At 42.4% G+C, this 20,879-nt stretch overlaps 1 protein-coding gene across 7 annotated transcripts in view; it reads right to left on the bottom strand.

Moving 5' to 3' along the window:
- The window catches only part of ADAM22 (ADAM metallopeptidase domain 22), a 329,143-nt gene that overhangs the window by 123,708 nt on the left and 184,556 nt on the right, over window positions 1-20,879 (bottom strand). For all 7 annotated transcript variants that reach the window (XM_077268285.1, XM_077268287.1, XM_077268289.1 and 4 more), the window contains exons 8-14: window positions 20,758-20,828; window positions 18,060-18,134; window positions 17,755-17,826; window positions 16,359-16,525; window positions 11,185-11,269; window positions 10,593-10,683; window positions 7,860-7,911 (exon numbers count right to left, since the gene is read on the bottom strand). In XM_077268285.1, coding sequence (XP_077124400.1) covers window positions 7,860-7,911; window positions 10,593-10,683; window positions 11,185-11,269; window positions 16,359-16,525; window positions 17,755-17,826; window positions 18,060-18,134; window positions 20,758-20,828 — 613 coding nt within the window. The remainder of the gene's footprint in view (window positions 1-7,859; window positions 7,912-10,592; window positions 10,684-11,184; window positions 11,270-16,358; window positions 16,526-17,754; window positions 17,827-18,059; window positions 18,135-20,757; window positions 20,829-20,879) is intronic.

The raw sequence follows: 20,879 nt of genomic DNA, 5'->3' as shown, positions 1-20,879 counted from the left end.
TGTACCTTCAGGCAAATATGGTGGAGGCCCAAACATGTTTTGAGATTGCTTTGCTGCCTCTGGCACTGGGTTCCTTTACTATGTCAAAGGCATCATGAAATCTGAAGATTATGAAAGGATTTTGGGTTGCAATATAGTGCCCAGTGTTAGAAAGCTGAGTGTGCATCCTAGGTCATGGGTCTTCCACCTGAACAATTACCAGAAACATACTTCAAGGAGCACCGAGAAATGAATGGAAGCAAAGCGCTGGAGAGTTCTGACGTGGCCAGAAATGAGTCCTGGATCCAAATCCCATTGATCACCTGTGGAGGGATCTTAACCCCTTCATGACCCAGCCTATTTTGACCTTAATGACCTGGCCGTTTTTTGCAATTCTGACCAGTGTCCATTTATGAGGTAATAACTCAGGAACGCTTCAACGGATCCTAGCGGTTCTGAGATTGTTTTTTCGTGACATATTGGGCTTCATGTTAGTGGTATATTTAGGTCGATAATTTTTGCGTTTATTTGTGAAAAAAATGCAAATTTGGCTAAAATTTTGAAAATTTTGAAATTTTGAATTTTTATTCTGTTAAACAAGAGAGTTATGTGACACAAAATAGTTAATAAATAACATTACCCACATGTCTACTTTACATCAGCACAATTTTGTAAACAAAATTTTTTTCTGCTAGGAAGTTATAAGGGTTAAAATTTGACCAGCAATTTCTCATTTTTACAACGAAATTTACAAAACCATTTTTTTTAGGGACCACCTCACATTTGAAGTCAGTTTGAGGGGTCTATATGGCTGAAAATACCCAAAAGTGACACCATTCTAAAAACTGCACCCCTCAAGGTACTCAAAACCACATTCAAGAAGTTTATTAACCCTTCAGGGGATTCACATCAGCAGAAGCAACATGGAAGGAAAAAATGAACATTTAACTTTTTAGTCACAAAAATGATCTTTTAGCAACAATTCTTTTATTTTCCCAAGGGTAAAAAGAGAAACTGGACCCCAAAAGTTATTGCACAATTTGTCCTGAGTACGCCGATACCCCATATGTGGTCACAAACCACTGTTTGTGCACACGGCAGGGCTCGGAAGGGAAGGAGCGCCATTTTACTTTTGAATGAAAAATTAGCTCCAATCGCTAGCGGACACCATGTCGCGTTTGGAGAGCCCCTGTGTGCCTAAACATTGGAGCTCCTCCACATGTGACCCCATTTTGGAAACTAGACCCCCCAAGGAGCTCATCTAGATGCATAGTGAGCACTTTGAACCCCCAGGTGCTTCACAAATTGATCCGTAAAAATGAAAAAGTACTTTTTTTTTTCACAAAAATTTTATTTTATCCTCAATTTTTTCATTTTCACATGGGCAACAGGATAAAATGGATCCTAAAATGTGTTGGGCAATTGCTCCTGACTAAACTGATACCTCACATGTGGGGGTAAACCACTGTTTGGGCACACGGCAAGGCTCGGAAGGGAAGGAGTGCCATTTGACTTTTTGAATGAAAAATTAGCTCCAATCGTTAGCGGACACCATGCCATGTTTGGAGAGCCCCTGTGTGCCTAAACATTGGAGCTCCCCCACATGTGACCCCATTTTGGAAACTAGACCTCCTATGGAACTAATCTAGATGTGCGGTGACCACTTTAAACCCCCAAGTGCTTCATAGAAGTTTATAACAGAGCTGTGAAAATAAAAAATAATTTTTCTTTCCTCAAAAATTATTATTTAGCCCGCAATTTTTATTTTCACAAGAGTAACAGGAGAAATTGGACCCCAAAAGTTGTTGTCCAGTTTATCCTGAGTACGCTGATACCCCATATGTGGGGGTAAACCACTGCTTGGGCACACGTCGAGGCTTGGAAGGGAAGTAGTGACTTTTGAAATGCAGACTTTGATGGAATGGTCCGCGGGCGTCATGTTGCGTTTGCAGAGCCCCTGATGTGCCTAAACAGTAGAAACCCCCCACAAGTGACCCCATTTTGGAAACTAGATCCCCCAAGGAACTTATCTAGATATATCGTGAGCACTTTGACCCCCAAAGTGCTTCGCAAAAGTTTACAACGCAGAGCCGTGAAAATAAAAAATCATTTTTCTTTCCTCTAAAATTATGTTTTAGCAAGCAATTTTTTAGTTTCACAAGGGTGGCAGGAGAAATTGGACCCCAAAAGTTGTTGTCCAGTTTGTCTTGAGTACACTGATACCCCATATGTGGGGGGGGAACCACTGTTTGGGCACACGTCGGGGCTCGGAAGAGAAGTAGTGACGTTTTGGAATGCAGACTTTGATGGAATGGTCTGCGGGCGTCACGTTGCGTTTGCAGAGCCCCTGATGTGCCTAAACAGTAGAAACCCCCCACAATTGACCCTCTTTTGGAAACTAAACCCCCCAAGGAACTTATCTAGATATGTGGTGAGCACTTTGAACCCCCAAGTGCTTCACAGAAGTTTACAACGCAGAGCCGTGAAAATAAAAAATAATTTTTCTTTCCTCAAAAAAGATGTTTAGCAAGCAATTTTTTATTTTCACAAGGGTAACAGGAGAAATTGGACCCCAAAAGTTGTTGCCCAGTTTGTAATGAGTACACTGATACCCCATATGTGGGGGTAAACCACTGTTTGGGCACACGTTGGGGCTCGGAAGGGAAGTAGTGACTTTTGAAATGCAGACTTTGATGGAATGGTCTGCGGGTGTCACGTTGCGTTTGCAGAGCCCCTGATGTGCCTAAACAGTAGAAACTCCCCACAAGGGACCCCATTTTGGAAACTAGACCCTCCACGGAACTTATCTAGATATGTGGTGAGCACTTTGAACCCCCAAGTGCTTCACTGAAGTTTACAACGCAGAGCCGTGAAAATAAAAAATTATTTTTCTTTCCTCAAAAATGATGTTTTAGCAAGCAATTTTTTATTTTCACAAGGGTTACAGGAGAAATTGGACCCCAATAGTTGTTGCCCAGCTTGTCCTGAGTACGCTGATACCCCATATGTGGGGGCAAACCACTGTTTGGGCACACGTTGTGGGCTCGGAAGGGAAGTAGTGACTTTTGAAATGCAGACTTTGATGGAATGGTCTGCGGGCGTCACGTTGCGTTTGCAGAGCCCCTGATGTGCCTAAACAGCAGAAACTCCCCACAAGTGACCCCATTTTGGAAACTAGACCCCCCAAGGAACTTATCTAGATGTGTGGTGAGAACTTCACAGAAGTTTATGATGCAGAGCCGTGAAAATAAAAAATAATTTTTCATTCCTCTAAAACTATGTTTTAGCAAGCAATTTTTTATTTTTGCAAGGGTAACAGGAGAAATTGGACCCCAATAATTGTTGCCCAGTTGGTCCTGAGTATGCTGTTACCCCATATGTGGGGGTAAACCACTGATTGGGCGCATGTCGGGGCTCGGAAGGGAGGGAGCATCATTTGACTTTTTGAACGCAAGATTGGCTGGAATCAATGGTGGCGCCATGTTGCGTTTGGAGACCCCTGATGTGCCTAAAAAGTGGAAGCCCCTCAATTCTAACTCCAACACTCACCCCAACACACCCCTAACCCTAATCCCAACTCTAGCCATAACCCTAATCACAACCCTAACCCCAACACACCCCTAACCACAACCCTAACTCCAACACACCCATAACCCTAATCCCAACCCTAACCCTAATCCTAACCCTAATCCCAACCCTAACCCTAACCCCAACACACCCCTAACCCTAACCATAACCCTAACCACAGGCCTAATCTTAACCCTATTTCCAATCCTTACCCTAATTCCAACCCTAACTCTAATTCCAACCCTAACCCTAAGGCTATGTGCCCACGTTGCGGATTCGTGTGAGATTTTTCGGCACCATTTTTGAAAAATCCGCAGGTAAAAGGCACTGCGTTTTACCTGCGGATTTACCGTGGATTTCCAGTGTTTTTGTGCGGATTTCAGCTGCGGATTCCTATTGAAGAACAGGTGTAAAACGCTGTGGAATCCGCACAAAGAATTGACATGCTGCGGAAAATACAACACAGCGTTTCCGCGTGGTATTTTCCGCACCATGGGCCCACGGATTTGGTTATCCATAGGTTTACATGGTACTGTAAACCTGATGGAAAACTGCTACGAATCCGCAGCGGCCAATCCGCTGCGGATCCGCAGCCAACTCCGCACCGTGTGCACATAGCCTAATTCTAACCCTAACCCTAGCCCTAACCCTAGCCCTAACCCTAACCCTAGCCCTAACCCTAATGCTAACCCTAACCCTAACCCTAGTGCAGAAAAAAAATATATATATTTTCTTTATTTTATTATTGTCCCTACCTATGGGGGTGATAAAGGGGGGGGTTGATTTACTATTTTTTTTTTTTATTTTGATCATTGTGATAAGTTTATCACAGTGATCAAAATATACCTGGAACGAATCTGCCGGCCGGCAGATTCGGCGGGCGCACTGCGCATGCGCCCGCCATTTTGGAAGATGGCGGCGCCCATGGAGAAGATGGACGGACTCCGGGAGGCTCGGTAAGTATGTGGGGGGGGATCGGAGCACGGGGGGGTGGATCGGAGCACGGGGGGAGCGGGCAGGAGAACGGGGGAGCGGACAGGCGGACGGAGGGGACTACGGGACAGATCGGAGGACTGGGGAGGCGATCGGTGGCTGTGGGGGGGGGGCACATCAGGGTTTCCAGCCATGGCCGATGATATTGCAGCCATCGGCCATGGCTGGATTGTAATATTTCACCACTTTTTATAGGTGAAATATTACGAATTGCTCTGATTGGCTGTTGCACTTTCAACACCCAATCAGAGCGATCGTAGCCACGAGGGGGTGAAGCCACCCCCCCTGGGCTGTAGTACCACTCCCCCTGTCCCTGCAGATCGGGTGAAATTGGAGTTAACCCTTTCACCCGATCTGCAGGCACGTGATCATTCCATGACGCCACATAGGCGTCACAGGTCGGATTGGCACCGACTTTCATGACGCCTACGTGACGTCAAAGGTCGGGAAGGGGTTAAAATTGCTGTTGGGAGAAGGCGCCTTCAAATATGAGAGACCTGGAACAGTTTGCAAAAGAAGAGTAGTCCGAAATTCCATTTGAGAGGTGTAAGATGCTTGTTGATGGTTATAGGAAGCGATTGATTGAAGTTATTTGTCCAGAAGGCAGTCACTGACACACTCCACAAAGAGGGGAAGCCACAAAAGGTCACTGCTAAAGAAGTCGGCTGTTCACAGAGTGCTGTATCCAAGCATATTAATGGAAAGTTGAGTGGAAGGAAAAAGTGTGGTAGAAAAAGGAGCACAAGCAACCGGGATAACCGCAGCCTTGAAAGGATTGTTAAGAAAAGGACATTCAAAAATTTGGGGGAGTAGAATCAGCTCAGGCAGTGGCTTCCCACGTCGCAGGAGAGGATACGGAGAGGTAAAACTCCCGTGCTCGCCTGTTGTTGGTTCAGGGACATCGGAACATGAAAGAATCCGTCGCCCCATTCATCCGTTGTAAAGGTAAAAAGAGTTTTTGGGGTCTGAATAGCAGACCCGTCCGTGTGCCTCCTACGGACACTAAGCAAGAACTGGTTAGCTGAGAGCCAGCAGGAGGTGTATACTGCAGGGGAGGAGCGCACTTTCTTTGTATCACTTAGTGTCAGCCTCCTAGTGGCAGCAGCAGCATACACCACGGGCTGTGTCCCCAAATGTGGCGAAGGAGAAAGTGTGGTAGAAAAAGGTGCACAAGCAACTGGGATAACCGCAAAAATTTGGGGGAGATTCACAAGGAGTGGACTGCTGCTGGAGCCATTGCTTCAGGAGCCATCACAGACAGACGTATCCAGGACATGGGCTACAAGTGTCGCATTCCTTGTGTCAAGCCACTCATGACCAATAGACAAGGCCAGAAGTGTCTTAGGCTACTTTCACTCTAGCGTCGTGCACTGCACGTCGCTATGTGATGTTGCAGCGCACAGACGCTAGCTGTGAATGCGCCGCACAACGGGGGCAGCGGATGCAGTTTTCCAAAGCATCCGCTGCCCCATTGTGAGGTGCGGGGAGGCAGGGGCGGAGTTCCGGCCGCGCATGCGCGGTCGGAAATTCTGCAGACGACGCACCAAAAAACGTTACAAGCAACGTTATTTGGTGGCGACGGTCTGACGCAACACGACGCAACCGTTGCACTGCGTCGCTAATAAAAGTCTACGGAGAAAAAACGCATCCTGCAAGCACTTTTGCAGGATGCGTTTTTTCTGCAAAACGACGCATAGCGACGTGCAGTGCACGACGCTAGTGTGAAAGTAGCCTTACCTGGGCCAAGGAGCAAACGAACTGGACTGTTGCTCAGTGGTCCAAGGTGTGTTATCAAGACCAAAGTCAGCGCAGCCGTCTACCAGGAAATTTTAGAGCACTTCATGCTTCCCTCTGCTGACAAGCTTTTTGGAGATGGTAATGTCATTCTCCAGCAGGACTTGGCACCTGTCCACACGGCCAAAAGTACCAATACCTGGTTTACAAACAACAGTATCACTGTGCTTGATTGGCAGCAAACTCGCCGGACCTTAACCCCATAGAGAATCTATAGAGTATTTCCAAGAAGAAGATGAGACACCAGACCCAACAATGCAGACGAGCTGAAGGCTGCTATCAAAGCAACCTGGGCTTCCATAACACCTCAGCAGTGCCACATGCTGATCGCCTCCATGCCACGCCGCATTGATGCAGTAATTGATGCAAAAGGAGGAGCACCTGTGTATGTTGAATCTGTATATGTGTGTAATATGTGTATTTGACCAATGTGTATATATGTGTAGAATTTGTATATATAATGCATGTGTAATTAGTATGTGTGTGTATAATGTGGATATAAGTGTGGAATATGTATGTTTGCATTATGTGTATATTTTCATGTGCTATATGTACAGTACTGTATATATGTGTGTGTGTAATGTGTATTCATGTGTGCAGTATCTGTATATATGCTTGAGGAGTATGTATATATTTGTGTGTTGTTTATATACGTGTGTGATACAGTGATATTTCCTGTATACTGCATATATACTATACCACATATGAGAGTGGAATAGGGGTAGCTAGTAAGTACTTGTGCAGAACAATTATTTATATGTTACATTATATTTGGTGGAGGAAGACAAAGCTAATTACATTTTCAGCATGTGTATATTTGAATCTTCAATCCAGGTGGATAAATTTATTGTTCTGATAACAAATTGAAAGAGAGTGAAACTTTTGCGCGGACTTATTAACTCACTGCCAAAATCTTACAGTAATCTGTCGCCACCGAGAGGACAAGTCAATCATGGCACAGAAGAAAAAATTGTAAACAAATCATTACCGGTACTTATTTTTAATTGCTTCATTTCAAAGTTCAATTTAAGTCTTCCAAATTTTACTGTCATCTGAACAAGTTATTTATTGGTTAAAGTAAAAGCTCTGCTTTATGTGGATGACTCCTTTTTAATTATGTATTACAGCGTGATAAAGGGAAGATTCCCTCCTTAGGACCCCCCTCACAATGATCCAGAGCGGATCTAGAGCTCATGGCGCAGCCTTGTATTATATGTTCTGTCAGTCCAAAAAATAGATGTATGGGGGCACCACAGGTAGTGGGATACCACCAGGACCTATACTAAGATAGACATAAATAAAACAGCAGACTAGGTCCTATGAATGGGGATCACCGCAATACTTATGCCATTTTCGTACTGTGGTGATTCCCATTCATAGGACCTAGTCTGCTTTTTTGTTTATGTTCTGTCAGTCATTATAATACATGATAGGTGATATATTCCTATATTTCCCCTGCCGCAGATCCAGCTTGAGGAACCGCTAGTGAACAGTTTCTACCATGGTCGGTTTCTTATACTACTTACCCAATATCTTCCATGATGCACCCAAACCATTTATCTTCACATATACACTCGCCTGGAAAACAATAAAACAGACTTTGATATAACATTATTACATTTTATATGTATGGAGCTGAATTAAAGGGGTTGTCCAGTGTCTCCCATATCTGCATCAGAAAGTGCGCGGCGCCACTGGCGCTATGCCTACATACACCTGGCAGGTGCACGTGTCCTATTCATTCTTGGACAGGTGATCATTACCGGCCTGTCCTCCACATGTTCTGGCAGGTAAATAAAGACATCATATTCCATGTGATTTGTGCCATTCAGATGCAGAAGTGAGAAAGACAAACCCTTTAACAAGCTAGGCTGTGTTCACACATTCTACGTATACTGTGTTTTATTACCAAACACTGCAGTCTCTTATCAGCTCTTAACTTACAGGATGTACAGGAACTCAGGATCAGTAATGTAATGTATGTACACAGTGACTGCACCAGCAGAATAGTGAGTGCAGCTCTGGGGTATAATACAGGATGTAACTCAGGATCAGTAATGTAATGTATGTACACAGTGACTGCACCAGCAGAATAGTGAGTGCAGCTCTGGGGTATAATACAGGATATAACTCAGGATCAGTAATGTAATGTATGTACACAGTGACTGCACCAGCAGAATAGTGAGTGCAGCTCTGGGGTATAATACAGGATGTAACTCAGGATCAGTAATGTAATGTATGTACACAGTGACTGCACCAGCAGAATAGTGAGTGCAGCTCTGGGGTATAATACAGGATGTAACTCAGGATCAGTAATGTAATCTATGTACACAGTGACTGCACCAGCAGAATAGTGACTGCAGCTCTGGAGTATAATACAGGATGTAACTCAGGATCAGTAATGTAATCTATGTACACAGTGACTGCACCAGCAGAATAGTGAGTGCAGCTCTGGGGTATAATACAGGATGTAACTCAGGATCAGTAATGTAATGTATGTACACAGTGACTGCACCAGCAGAATAGTGAGTGCAGCTCTGGGGTATAATACAGGATGTAACTCAGGATCAGTAATGTAATGTATGTACACAGTGACTGCACCAGCAGAATAGTGAGGGCAGCACTGGAGTTTAATACAGGATGTAACTCAGGATCAGTAATGTAATGTATGTACACAGTGACTGTACCAGCAGAATAGTGAGTGCAGCTCTGGAGTATAATACAGGATGTAACTCAGGATCTGTAATGTAATGTATGTACACAGTGACTGCACCAGCAGAATAGTGAGTGCAGCTCTGGGGTATAATACAGGATGTAACTCAGGATCAGTAATGTAATGTATGTACACAGTGACTGCACCAGCAGAATAGTGAGTGCAGCTCTGGGGTATAATACAGGATGTAACTCAGGATCAGTAATGTCATGTATATACACAGTGACTCCACCAGCAGAATAGTGAGTGCAGCTCTCGGGTGTAATACAGGATGTAACTCAGGATCAGTAATGTAATGTATGTACACAGTGACTGCACCAGCAGAATAGTGAGTGCAGCTCTGGGGTATAATACAGGATAAGTAATAAATTTACAAACTTACTTAAGCTTAAGATTTTAACATCCGAAATGTTGGCCTACTGAACGTATATTCAGTAAATGCACTCAATACTTGGTCGAGGCTCCTTTTCCATCAATTACTTCATCGATGCAGCGTGGCATGGAGGTGATCAGCCTGTGGTACTGCTGAGGGGTTATGGAAGCCCAGGTTGCTTTGATAGCAGCCTTCAGCTTGTCTGCATTGTTGGGTCTGGTGTCTATCATCTTCCTCTTGACAATACTCTATAGATTCTCTATGGGGATAAGGTCAGGCGAGTTTGCTGCCAATCAAGCACAGTGATACTGTTGTTTGTAAACCAGGTATTGGTACTTTTGGCAGTGTGGACAGGTGCCAAGTCCTGCTGGAGAATGACATTTCCATCTCCAAAAAGCTTGTCGGCAGAGGGAAGCATGAAGTGCTCTAAAATTTCCTGGTAGACGGCTGCGCTGACTTTGGTCTTGATAAAACACAGTGGACCTACACCAGTAAGGCTACGTTCACATTTGCGGTCAGCGCCGCAGCGTCGGGCGCCGCAGCGGCGCCGCATGCGTCATGCGCCCCTATACTTAACATGGGGGCGCATGGACATGCGTTGTGCTGCGTTTTGCGCCGCATGGCCGCAAGCGTTGGACGCAAGAAACGCTTCAAGTTGCATTTTTTTTGCGTCCAACTTGCGGGCAAAAACGGCGCATGCGGCGCAAAACGCAGCGTTTTAGCGTGCGTTTTGCCGCGTTTTGTTTGCGTTGTGCGCTGCGGCGCCGACGCTGCGGCGCACAACGCAAATGTGAACGTAGCCTAATTGATGCAAAAGTTGCCCCGACCAAGTATTGAGTGCATTTACTGAACATACATTTCAGTAGGCCAACATTTTGTTTTTTTTTAAATCATTTTTCAAGCCGGTGTTATAAAGTATTTTAATTTACTGAGATAATGACTTTTGTGTTTTCATTGGCTGTAAGCCATAATCATCAACATTAACAGAAATAAACACGTGAAATAGATCACTCTGTCTGTAATGACTCTATATAATATAGAAGTTTCACTTTTTTGTATTGAAGAGCTGAAATAAATTGACTTTTTGATGATATTCTAATTTTGTGAGATGCACCTGTATTTGTGAATTTGTGGACCAGTACATTATACAGATGGTCCATTTAGATTACATACCTCTCCGCAGTTTCTTCTTATCTGAGAAAATACCTAAATTATGAGCCAGGGATTGCGCCAGTGTGATAGCCATGACATCCGTCCTCCCGAACTATGGAGAGAAGAGAGAAGTTTCTGGAAGCTATTGAATATTTTGCCATTTACTTGTATTTAGGCAGTTGGCTGATGTGCTCCTTCTCCTTCTGTGGTCCCTTATTTTCACCTATATGATACAATGAATATACTGGACCCCAAACATCTGAATACTACATTCTACTTTTCCACTCAAAATGTAAAATTGTCAATGGTTTTGAGACACAAAAAGTCTGGTCATATAATAATAGTGATTATAACAAAGCGTATTCTATTTCTTGGAGGCTGTAAGGATTCGTCCTGCATATACATAGACAATCTGTGTACTGCGGATTATTGGCAGATGCTAATGTTTAGACAGTGCTGGGATTTCCTGCTCTGAGAGAGAAAGAAAGAGCTGCTACATTCAGTATTGGAGCACACAGGGGGTGGAATACCAGGAAAATAACAATATAAAACCTCATGATTCTACATGGTGACATGGTTAATGGAGGGGATTTATTTTTTCCTCTATACCTACCTCATTCACTCCACCTCCTTTCTGCAAGGAGCACACTCCACCGATGTACGCTGCTCCGCTCCGGCTGCTTTCAAACTGACTCCCCCTTGAAGAAAAATTTACATTGTAGCAATTAAACGAAAAGTGTTTTGTCACAGAAACAAAAAAAAAAAAACGTAAAAAGAAGGAAAAATGAAAGATGTCCCAGGAATTATGAAGGATCGATGCAATGGAGAGTCCGACACAAACGTAATGGACTGTTAATGTACAGTGGATGCCGTGCATGTACAGTGGGTACGGAAAGTGTTCAGATCCTTTCAATTTTTTCACTCTTTGTTTCATTGCAGCCATTTGGTAAATTCAAAAAGTTCATTTTTTTCTCATTAATGTACACTCTGCACCCCATCTTGACTGAAAAAAAACAGAAATGTAGTCATTTTTGCAAATTTATTAAAAAAGAAAAACTGAAATATCACATGGACATAAGTATTCAGACCCTTTGCTCAGTATTGAGTAGAAGCCCCTTTTGAGCTAGTACAGCCATGAGTCTTCTTGGGAATGATGCAACAAGTTTTTCACCCCTGGATTTGGGGATCATCTGCCATTCTTCCTTGCAGATCGTCTCCAGTTCTCTCAGGTTGGATGGTGAACGTTGGTGGACGCCATTTTCAGGTCTCTCCAGAGAAGGTCAGTTGGGTTTAGGTCAGGGCTCTGGCTGGGCCAGTCAAGAATGGTCACAGCGATGTTCTGAAGCCACTCCTTTGTTATTTTAGCTGTGTGCTTAGGGTCATTGTCTTGTTGGAAGGTGAACCTTCGGCCAAGTCTGAGGTCCAGAGCACTCTGGAAGAGGTTTTCATCCAGGATATCTCTGTACTTGGCCGCATTCATGTTCCCTTCAATGGCAACTAGTCGTCCTGTCTCTGCAGCTGAAAAACACCCCCATAGCATGATGCTGCCACCACCATGTTTCACTGTTGGGATTGTATTGGGCAGGTGATGAGCAGTGCCTGGGTTTCTCCACACATACCACTTAGAATTATCACCAAAAAGGTCTTAGTCTCATCAGACCAGAGAGTCTTATTTCTCAAAGTCTGGGAGTCCTTCATGTGTTTTTTAACAAACTCTATGCGGGCTTTCATATGTCTTGCACTGAGGAGAGGCTTCCGTCCGGCCACTCTGCCATAAAGGCCCAACTGGTGAAGAGCTGCAATGATAGTTGACTTGGTGGAACTTTCTCCCATCTCCCTACTGCATCTCTGGAGCTCAGCCACAGGGATCTTGGGGTTCTTCTTTACCTCTCTCACCAAGGCTCTTCTCCCATGATTGCTCAGTTTGGCTGGACAGCCAGGTCTAGGAAGACTTCTGGTGGTCCCAAACTTCTTCCATTTGAGGATTATGGAGGCCACTTAGGAACCTTGAGTACTGCAGAAATTATTTTGTAACCTTGGCCAAATCTGTGCTTTGCCACAATTCTGTCTCTGAGCTCCTTGGCCAGTTCCTTTGACCTCATGATTCTCCTTTGGTCTGACATGCACTATGAGCTGTGAGGTCTTATATAGACAGGTGTGCACCTTTCCAAATCAAGTCCTATCAGTTTAATTAAACACAGTTGGACTCCAATGAAGGAGTAGAACCATCTCAAGGAGGATCACAAGGAAATGGACAGCATGTGAATTAAATATGAGTGTCTGAGCAAAGGGTCTGAAGACTTATGACCACTAGTGATGAGCGAGTGTACTCGTTGCTTGGGTTTTCCCGAGCACGCTCAGGTGGTCTCCGAGTATTTGTGATTGCTCGGAGATTTCGTTTTTGTTGACCCAGCTGCATGATTTACGACTACTAGCCAGCCTGAGTACATGTGGGGGTTACCTGGTTGCTAGGGAATTCCCATATGTAATCAAGCTGTCTAGTAGCCGCAAATCATGCAGCTGCAGCAAGGAAAACTAAATCTCCGAGCAGTCACAAATACTCAGAGACCACCCGAGCGTGCTCGGGAAAACCCGAGCAACGAGTATACTCGCTCATCACTAATGACCATGTAATATTTCAGTTGTTCTTTTTTATTAACCCCTTCATGACCTTGGGATTTTCCGTTTTTCCGTGTTCGTTTTTAGCTCCCCTCCTTCCCAGAGCCATAACTTTTTCATTTCTCCGTCAATATGGCCATGTGAGGGCTTATTTTTTGCGGGACGAGTTGTACTTTTGAACGGCATCATTGGTTTTAGCATGTCGTGTACTAGAAAACGGGAAAAAAATTCCAAGTGCGGTGAAATTGCAAAAAAAGTGCAATCCCACACTTGTTTTTTGTTTGGCTTTTTTTCTAGATTCACTAAATGCTAAAATTGACCTGCCATTATGATTCTCCAGGTCATTACGAGTTCATAGACACCTAACATGATTAGGTTATTTTTTATCTAAGTGGTGAAAAAAAATTACAAACTTTGCTAAAAAAAAAATAAAAAATTGCACCATTTTCCGATATCCGTAGCGTTTCCATTTTTCATGATCTGGGGTCGCTTGAGGGCTTATTTTTACGTGCCGAGCTGGAGTTTTTAATCATACCATTTTGGTGCAGATACGTTCTTTTGATCGCCCGTTATTGCATTTTAATGCAATGTCGCGGCGACCAAAAAAACATAATTCTGGCGTTTCTAATTTTTTTCTACGCTGTTTAGCGATCAGGTTAATGCTTTTTTTTATTGATAGAACGGGCAATTCTGAAAGCGGCGATACCAAATATGTGCAGATTTGATTTTTTTTATTGATTTATTTTGAATGGGGCGAAAGGGGGGTGATTTAAACTTTTATATTTTTTTTATTTTTTTCACATTTTTTTTTTACTTTTTTTTTTTTACTTTTGCCATGCTTCAATAACCTCCATAGGAGGCTAGAAGCAGGCACAGCACGATCGCCTCTGCTACATAGCAGCGATCTGATGTTCGCTGCTATGTAGCAGAAATGCAGGTGTGCTGTGAGCGCCGACCACAGGGTGGCGCTCACAGCTGTCGGGGATCAGTAACCATAGAGGTCTCAAGGACCTCTATGGTTACAATGCTGAAGCATCGCCGACCTCCGATCATGTGTCGGGGGTTTGCGATGCGCTCATTTCCGGCCGCCCGGCCGGAAGCGCCGGTTAAATGCCACTGTCTGCGTTTGACAGCGGCATTTAACTAGTTAATAGGCGCGGGCGGATCGCGAAAAACAGCTGACATGTCCCGGCTTTGATGCGGGCTCACCGCCGGAGCCCGCATCAAAGCGGGGCTTCTGACCTTGGACGCACTATCCCGTCCGAGGTCAGAAAGGGGTTAAATTTGCAAAAATTTCTACATTTCTGTTTTTTTCAGTCAAGATGGGGTGCAGAGTACATTAATGAGAAAAAAATAACTTTTTTTAATTTACCGAATGGCTGCAATGAAACAAAGAGTGAAAAATTTGAAGGGGTCTGAATACTTTCCGTACCCACTGTAAATCATTTCTTTTTTAATCTTTTTTTTCACATTTTCCCCATTACTATCTATATTTTTACACTGGTCACTAGATCTAATATTAGACTCAATCTTTCTGATCACTAACTCTAATTTTAGGCTTATATTTTCAGTGCAGATCACTTTTCCACAGCCAGGTGAACACAGGCAGCAAGAGACTGTATCAGACTGACTTCTACAGAGTGAGAGTTATTGTACAGCGAATAGAATGTGGGCTGTGACACCAGCTATTGTGAATGGTGGATCCTGTGTATCTACTGTATATAGAGATGTTATCAGTCATTGTACAGGAGGAGGAGGTGAGCTGTGACACCAGCTATTGTGAATGGTGGATCCTGTGTTATCTGATGTATATAGAGGTGTTATCAGTCATTGTACAGGAGGAGGAGGTGAGCTGTGACATCCCCTATTGTGAATGGTGGATCCTGTGTATCTACTGTATATAGAGATGTTATCAGTCATTGTACAGGAGGAGGTGAGCTGTGACATCACCGATTGTGAATGGTGGATCCTGTGTTATCTGATGTATATAGAGGTGTTATCAGTCATTGTACAGGAGGAGGAGGTGAGCTGTGACATCACCTATTGTGAATGGTGGATCCTGTGTATCTACTGTATATAGAGATGTTATCAGTCATTGCACAGGAGGAGGAGGTGAGCTGTGACATCACCTATTGTGAATGGTGGATCCTGTGTATCTACTGTATATAGAGGTGTTATCAGTCATTGCACAGGAGGAGGAGGTGAGCTGTGACACCAGCTATTGTGAATGGTGGATCCTGTGTATCTACTGTATATAGAGGTGTTATCAGTCATTGCACAGGAGGAGGAGGTGAGCTGTGACACCAGCTATTGTGAATGGTGGATCCTGTATCATCTACTGTATATAGAGGTGTTATCAGTCATTGTACAGGAGGAGGAGAGGAGCTGTGACACCAGCTATTGTGAATGGTGCATCCTGTGTATCTACTGTATATAGAGGTGTTATCAGTCATTGTACAGGAGGAGGAGGTGAGCTGTGACACCAGCTATTGTGAATGGTGGATCCTGTATCATCTACTGTATATAGAGGTGTTATCAGTCATTGTACAGGAGGAGGAGGTGAGCTGTGACACCAGCTATTGTGAATGGTGGATCCTGTATCATCTACTGTATATAGAGGTGTTATCAGTCATTGTACAGGAGGAGGAGGTGAGCTGTGACACCAGCTATTGTGAATGGTGGATCCTGTATCATCTACTGTATATAGAGGTGTTATCAGTCATTGCACAGGAGGAGGAGGTGAGCTGTGACATCACCTATTGTGAATGGTGGATCCTGTGTTATCTATTGTATATGGAGGTGTTATCAGTCATTATACAGGAGGAGGAGGTGAGCTGTGACATCCCCTATTGTGAATGGTGGATCGTGTGTTATCTAGTGTATATAGAGGTGTTATTGGTCATTGTACTGTACAGGAGGAGTAAGAGGTGAGCTGTGACACCTCGCTGTATGAACTGTATATAGAGGTGTTATAGGTCATTGTAATTCTGTCTCTTATTACAGTCTCATTCCCACTACTAAAAAGTTTTCTACACAGAAAAGTATGTATTAGTAGTAATGGACATAGTGGCTAGTGTAAAAATGGCAAGATTGTTTTTTTGTAATATATTTAAACCAATTTTCTGATGACAATTGCAGACAATTTCCACCAATTACAAAATTACGTACGAGAAGAGGTGGACCACGTCACTCTTGTCTTTAATAAAATCCCTCCTGTATTTCATAAATTCTTTCAGAGTCTTCAGAGGATTTTCATAAATGCTGAATTTATTGTCGTTCGCCCAAGTTTCCATAGCGACAAGAACTATTCTCGTGTTTAGCTGTTCCTTATATATCTAATGCATGAATGGAAGACAAGGAAAGAAAGAAAGAAAGCAGCTTGTCAGGGATGGCTCACACTGCGGCAAACAATACACAGACTTATCAATGTGCCGGAAATGAAAACTGGAACGACAAGGTGCCGAAAGCAGATAAACAAATCAGGGGCAGAGGGTCCCGAGGCCGAAGCCGTAACCTGGAGCAGCCTCATCTTCTACTGGGGTAATGAAAAAAAAACAAAAACCCACATGACCAAAGGGGCAGATACATCATTGATTTTGCCCCTTTTCATGGAGTAAAGTTGGTCCTAAATGTGAATTTCATAATTATTAGATAATTACCGTACTCCAATACCGCACTTTACTGAAGTATACAATCTGATTTGACATATATAAATAAGCATCTTAGAATCTGCATCAATTCTATGGATTTTTGATTGCTTGTTATTGCATTTTTTAAGGGTTGCAGCAATTTTGGAGTTTAGTTTTTCTCTTTTTCCTTTATAGCATTATTCTACTATTTATTTTTGAATTGAGAAAAGGAGTAGGGTGTTGATTCAAACATATATATATGTATACATATATATATATATATATATATATTAAATAGTTAAAAAAAAGTCTATATTTTTACTTTATTTTTTAATCTCTCAATGGGACTGCGATCGTTTGATCTTTTGTACTGAGGTACTCTTTCTTCCCTTATGGGAGAGAGCTCATCTGCATCCTTTTTTTAACTCCATGTAACATCACCAATACAACTGCATACATAGCTGGTAAAGGAAAGCCAGTCACCGCCATGAAACCTAAGGAACCATCTATAATTTTCTGGGATAGCTGGAGAGAAGTCATATAATCATCAGCATTACAACTTCCATGGACTTCGTCACCACTTTCCGCACTTGTGAATGTTGCAATCTAATTAACAACATCGCCACCTGCAGGCGGATTCTATGCATTATTACATTATAATATATACAGTATATTACTAATACATATTGTATTTTTACAGCAGTATACTTACCCCATTACTAAATACTATGTCTCATACTTAGATACTTTATATTATAAGGCCATTGTGAATTAAAGTAATTTGTAGTGTGATAATAAAATAAATGACACTTCTGTGAGAACAGCATTATGTTACCTGAATTCTGCACCTTTTTCGCTTCTGAGATCTTTATAGCATTAGTCCCTAACCTGCCTGAATTATTATTATCAGTATGGTTATATCTAATTATACTCACTAAATCAGCCATGTTCACCACAGATTTAGCGTAGCTGTTTGTTTGTCCGACAGATTTCCGATGCTTCTTATACTGTAAAAAAAGGAAATGAAATAGTAAATGTTAAATATATGAAAAGATGGATACACAGATAGATAGGTTTGATATAGATGGATAGATAGATAGATTATAGACACATAAATAATAGATATAAAATACATAATAGATAGATGATAGATAGATAATAGATAGATAGATAGATAGATAGATAGATAGATAGATAGATAGATAGATAGATAGATAGATAGATGCTGTGATTATCATACCATTAGGTGATCATTAACGATCATTAGTTCCACATATTTCGCCTCGTCCTGTACATTATTTAATATCCACTGAACCTGGAAATTAAATGAGGAAACAATAAAAGCTTGCAATACATTTTTGTACAACCTCAGTCATTTTCATTTTAGCAGCTTCAATTATACCTTCTTTCATCTTTATGGGATTTTGAAAACCTGAATATTCTTTCTCTTTTTTTGTCACTGGAACTGAGTTCGGTACCTGATAAATGCATTTCATAAGCCATAACCTTATTTTTCCATCGACAGTCATGTGAGAGCTTGTCTTTTTGACAGACAATTAGTATTTTTAAATGTCACCACTTTAGAACACATCACTTATTTTATAGCTGACATTAATCTTTTTGAGGTGGCAAAAATGGGTTGCAGGGTGAAAAAAAACAACAACAGTTTTTTTAGTTTTTTTTTTTCCCTGCGTTCACAGTACAATGTACTGCAAATTACATGATAATTATATTTTGTAGGTTATTGCAATTACAGCAATACCAAATGTATGTTTTTGTGTGTATATATATATATATATATATATATATATAGTACTTTTGCACACTAGAAACACAATACTTCATCTAAAGACCAGCAGCATTTGCACGTTTCCATCTTCAGAGCTCTGTGAGGCCTTGATTTTTTGTGGAACTGTTATTACTTTTTATTAGTGCTATTTTGCTGTACAGTTTTTTGCATGTTTTTTATTGCTTTCTTTGTAGATGGAATTATGGAATGAACAAAACCATCAGATCTGGATTTTTTTATTGCATGTGTGATAAATAATGTCATCATTTTATTTTACATGTCATTACAGATTTTTTTTAGGAAAAAATTACTTTTTTTAACATAAATTTTCTTTTTTTTGTTCTTTAAAAAAGACAAACTAAAATGAATACTTTTTGGCTACTTTTTGGGACGTGTCTGATTGCGCTGGATGACTTAAACATCTAACCTTCTGATCACTCAGACAATACAATACGATACTTCTATATAAAGGCTCTTTCACACGTCCATATATTTCCGGTACAGTGAAAAACAATACCGAAGATATTAGTGTCCGTGTACTTTTGTGTAATACTTGTGGCGTACGTGTCATGCCTGTGTGCCACACGTACCGGCGACTGGGAGGCAGCGGTACTGTTTGTGCTGTTTCCCAGCACTGGGTACTGAAGACAGATTGCATCATTCTCCTCTGCTTGTGCTACGATCAGCGCTAGCAGGGGAGAGTGTTGACATTATTTATCACACATGCAACAATACAAGGGAACCCATTTTTTAAAAATTTATTTATAGCGCAGGTGGCGACTGATGAATACTCCCATCAGCCGCCGCCTGCTCTTGCTGTAATTAGCGGCAACAGGTGTAAGCTGATGGGAGTAGTAGTCCCATCAGCCGCTGCCTGTTCTCGCTGTTATCAGTTGAATATAATTCTCAACATTCTCCCTTGCTCACACTGATCGCAGAGCGAGCAGGGGAGGTATGATGAGAGCGGTCTTCAGCACTCGGCGCTGGGGAGCAGCGCTATCAGTACCGTTGCTTCCCAGGCACCGGTACGTGTCACACTGATGACACACAAACGTCATCTGCGTGTCATCAGTGTGCACGTGTGGGGGATGCTTTATGGCCAGTGCTGCTGTTAAATATCTGACATGTCAGTGTGTTTTGCCCCCAGACACATAGTCCGTGGAAACACATTGACATGTGCACAGACTGGGTCAACATATGTAAGTGTCTCTGGTACATGTGAAAACTGTCACCACACGTACCGGAGACACTGACATGTGAAGGGAGCCTAACAGTGTTTCATGCCTGTCAATGTGAAAAAGAGGCAGATTGTAATAGGCTTCTGTACATGTCAGACCTAGAGGCCATTCCATGGTGGGGCTGACACTGAGGTGTCAGACAGAACCTTCACCCTGTCTAACCTCTTAGGTTATGTGCACATGTTGCGGATTTTGCTGCGGATCTGCAGCTGCGGGTCTGCAGCAGCTTTCCATGCGTTTACAGTACAATGTAAACCTATGGAAAACGCAATCCGCAGTGCCCATGCTGTGTAAAAAAACGCACGGAAACACTGCGGGTTACATTCCGCAGCATGTAAATTCTTTGTGCGGATTCCGCAGCGGTTTACACCTGCTCCATAATAGGAATCCGCAGGTGGAATCCGCACAAAATCCGCATAAAAACCGCGGTAAATCCGCAGGTAAAACGCAGTGCCTTTTTTTTGCCTGCGGATTTCTGAAATCCGCTGCGGAAAAATCCGCAGAGCTCCTTTCTACGTGTGCACATACCCTAAGATGCTGCAGTCTGCAATAATCATGGCAACTAAGGGATTATGCATTTTACTGTGTTACGAGCAGGCTGTACATGCCAAACAATACCATTTTTTTTAATGGAAACCAGTTGCATATCTGTTTAATTTTTAAAATAGTTTAAGGATTGCCTTCACCAGTGTATAACTAATGGGGAGGAGAAGACCATTTATTGCACCAGTAATAATCAGTTGCAGTAGACATTACAGCGCCTCTCAACTGGCTGAAAATAAATGCTGAACATTTTGGGAACACCCTTATTTTTTTCCTTCGCACTTTATTAACCCTGACATTAACCACAAATATATAGGATATTTCTGGTTCTCTATACATTAAATTGCCCCTCTAATGATTTTACTCACATTTCTCTTTTTCCTCCGAGGTCCTGACGTCTGACTCAACTTTACAGATGTCTCGTTCAGAGACCAGAATTCTAGAAGCAGAGGAAATTGAATGTAGATGTAACCATGATACTCACAATTCA

Source organism: Ranitomeya variabilis, chromosome 6, assembly GCF_051348905.1.
Source record: "Ranitomeya variabilis isolate aRanVar5 chromosome 6, aRanVar5.hap1, whole genome shotgun sequence".
Lineage (NCBI taxonomy): Eukaryota > Metazoa > Chordata > Amphibia > Anura > Dendrobatidae > Ranitomeya > Ranitomeya variabilis.
This window is presented reverse-complemented; position numbering and strand designations above follow the sequence as displayed.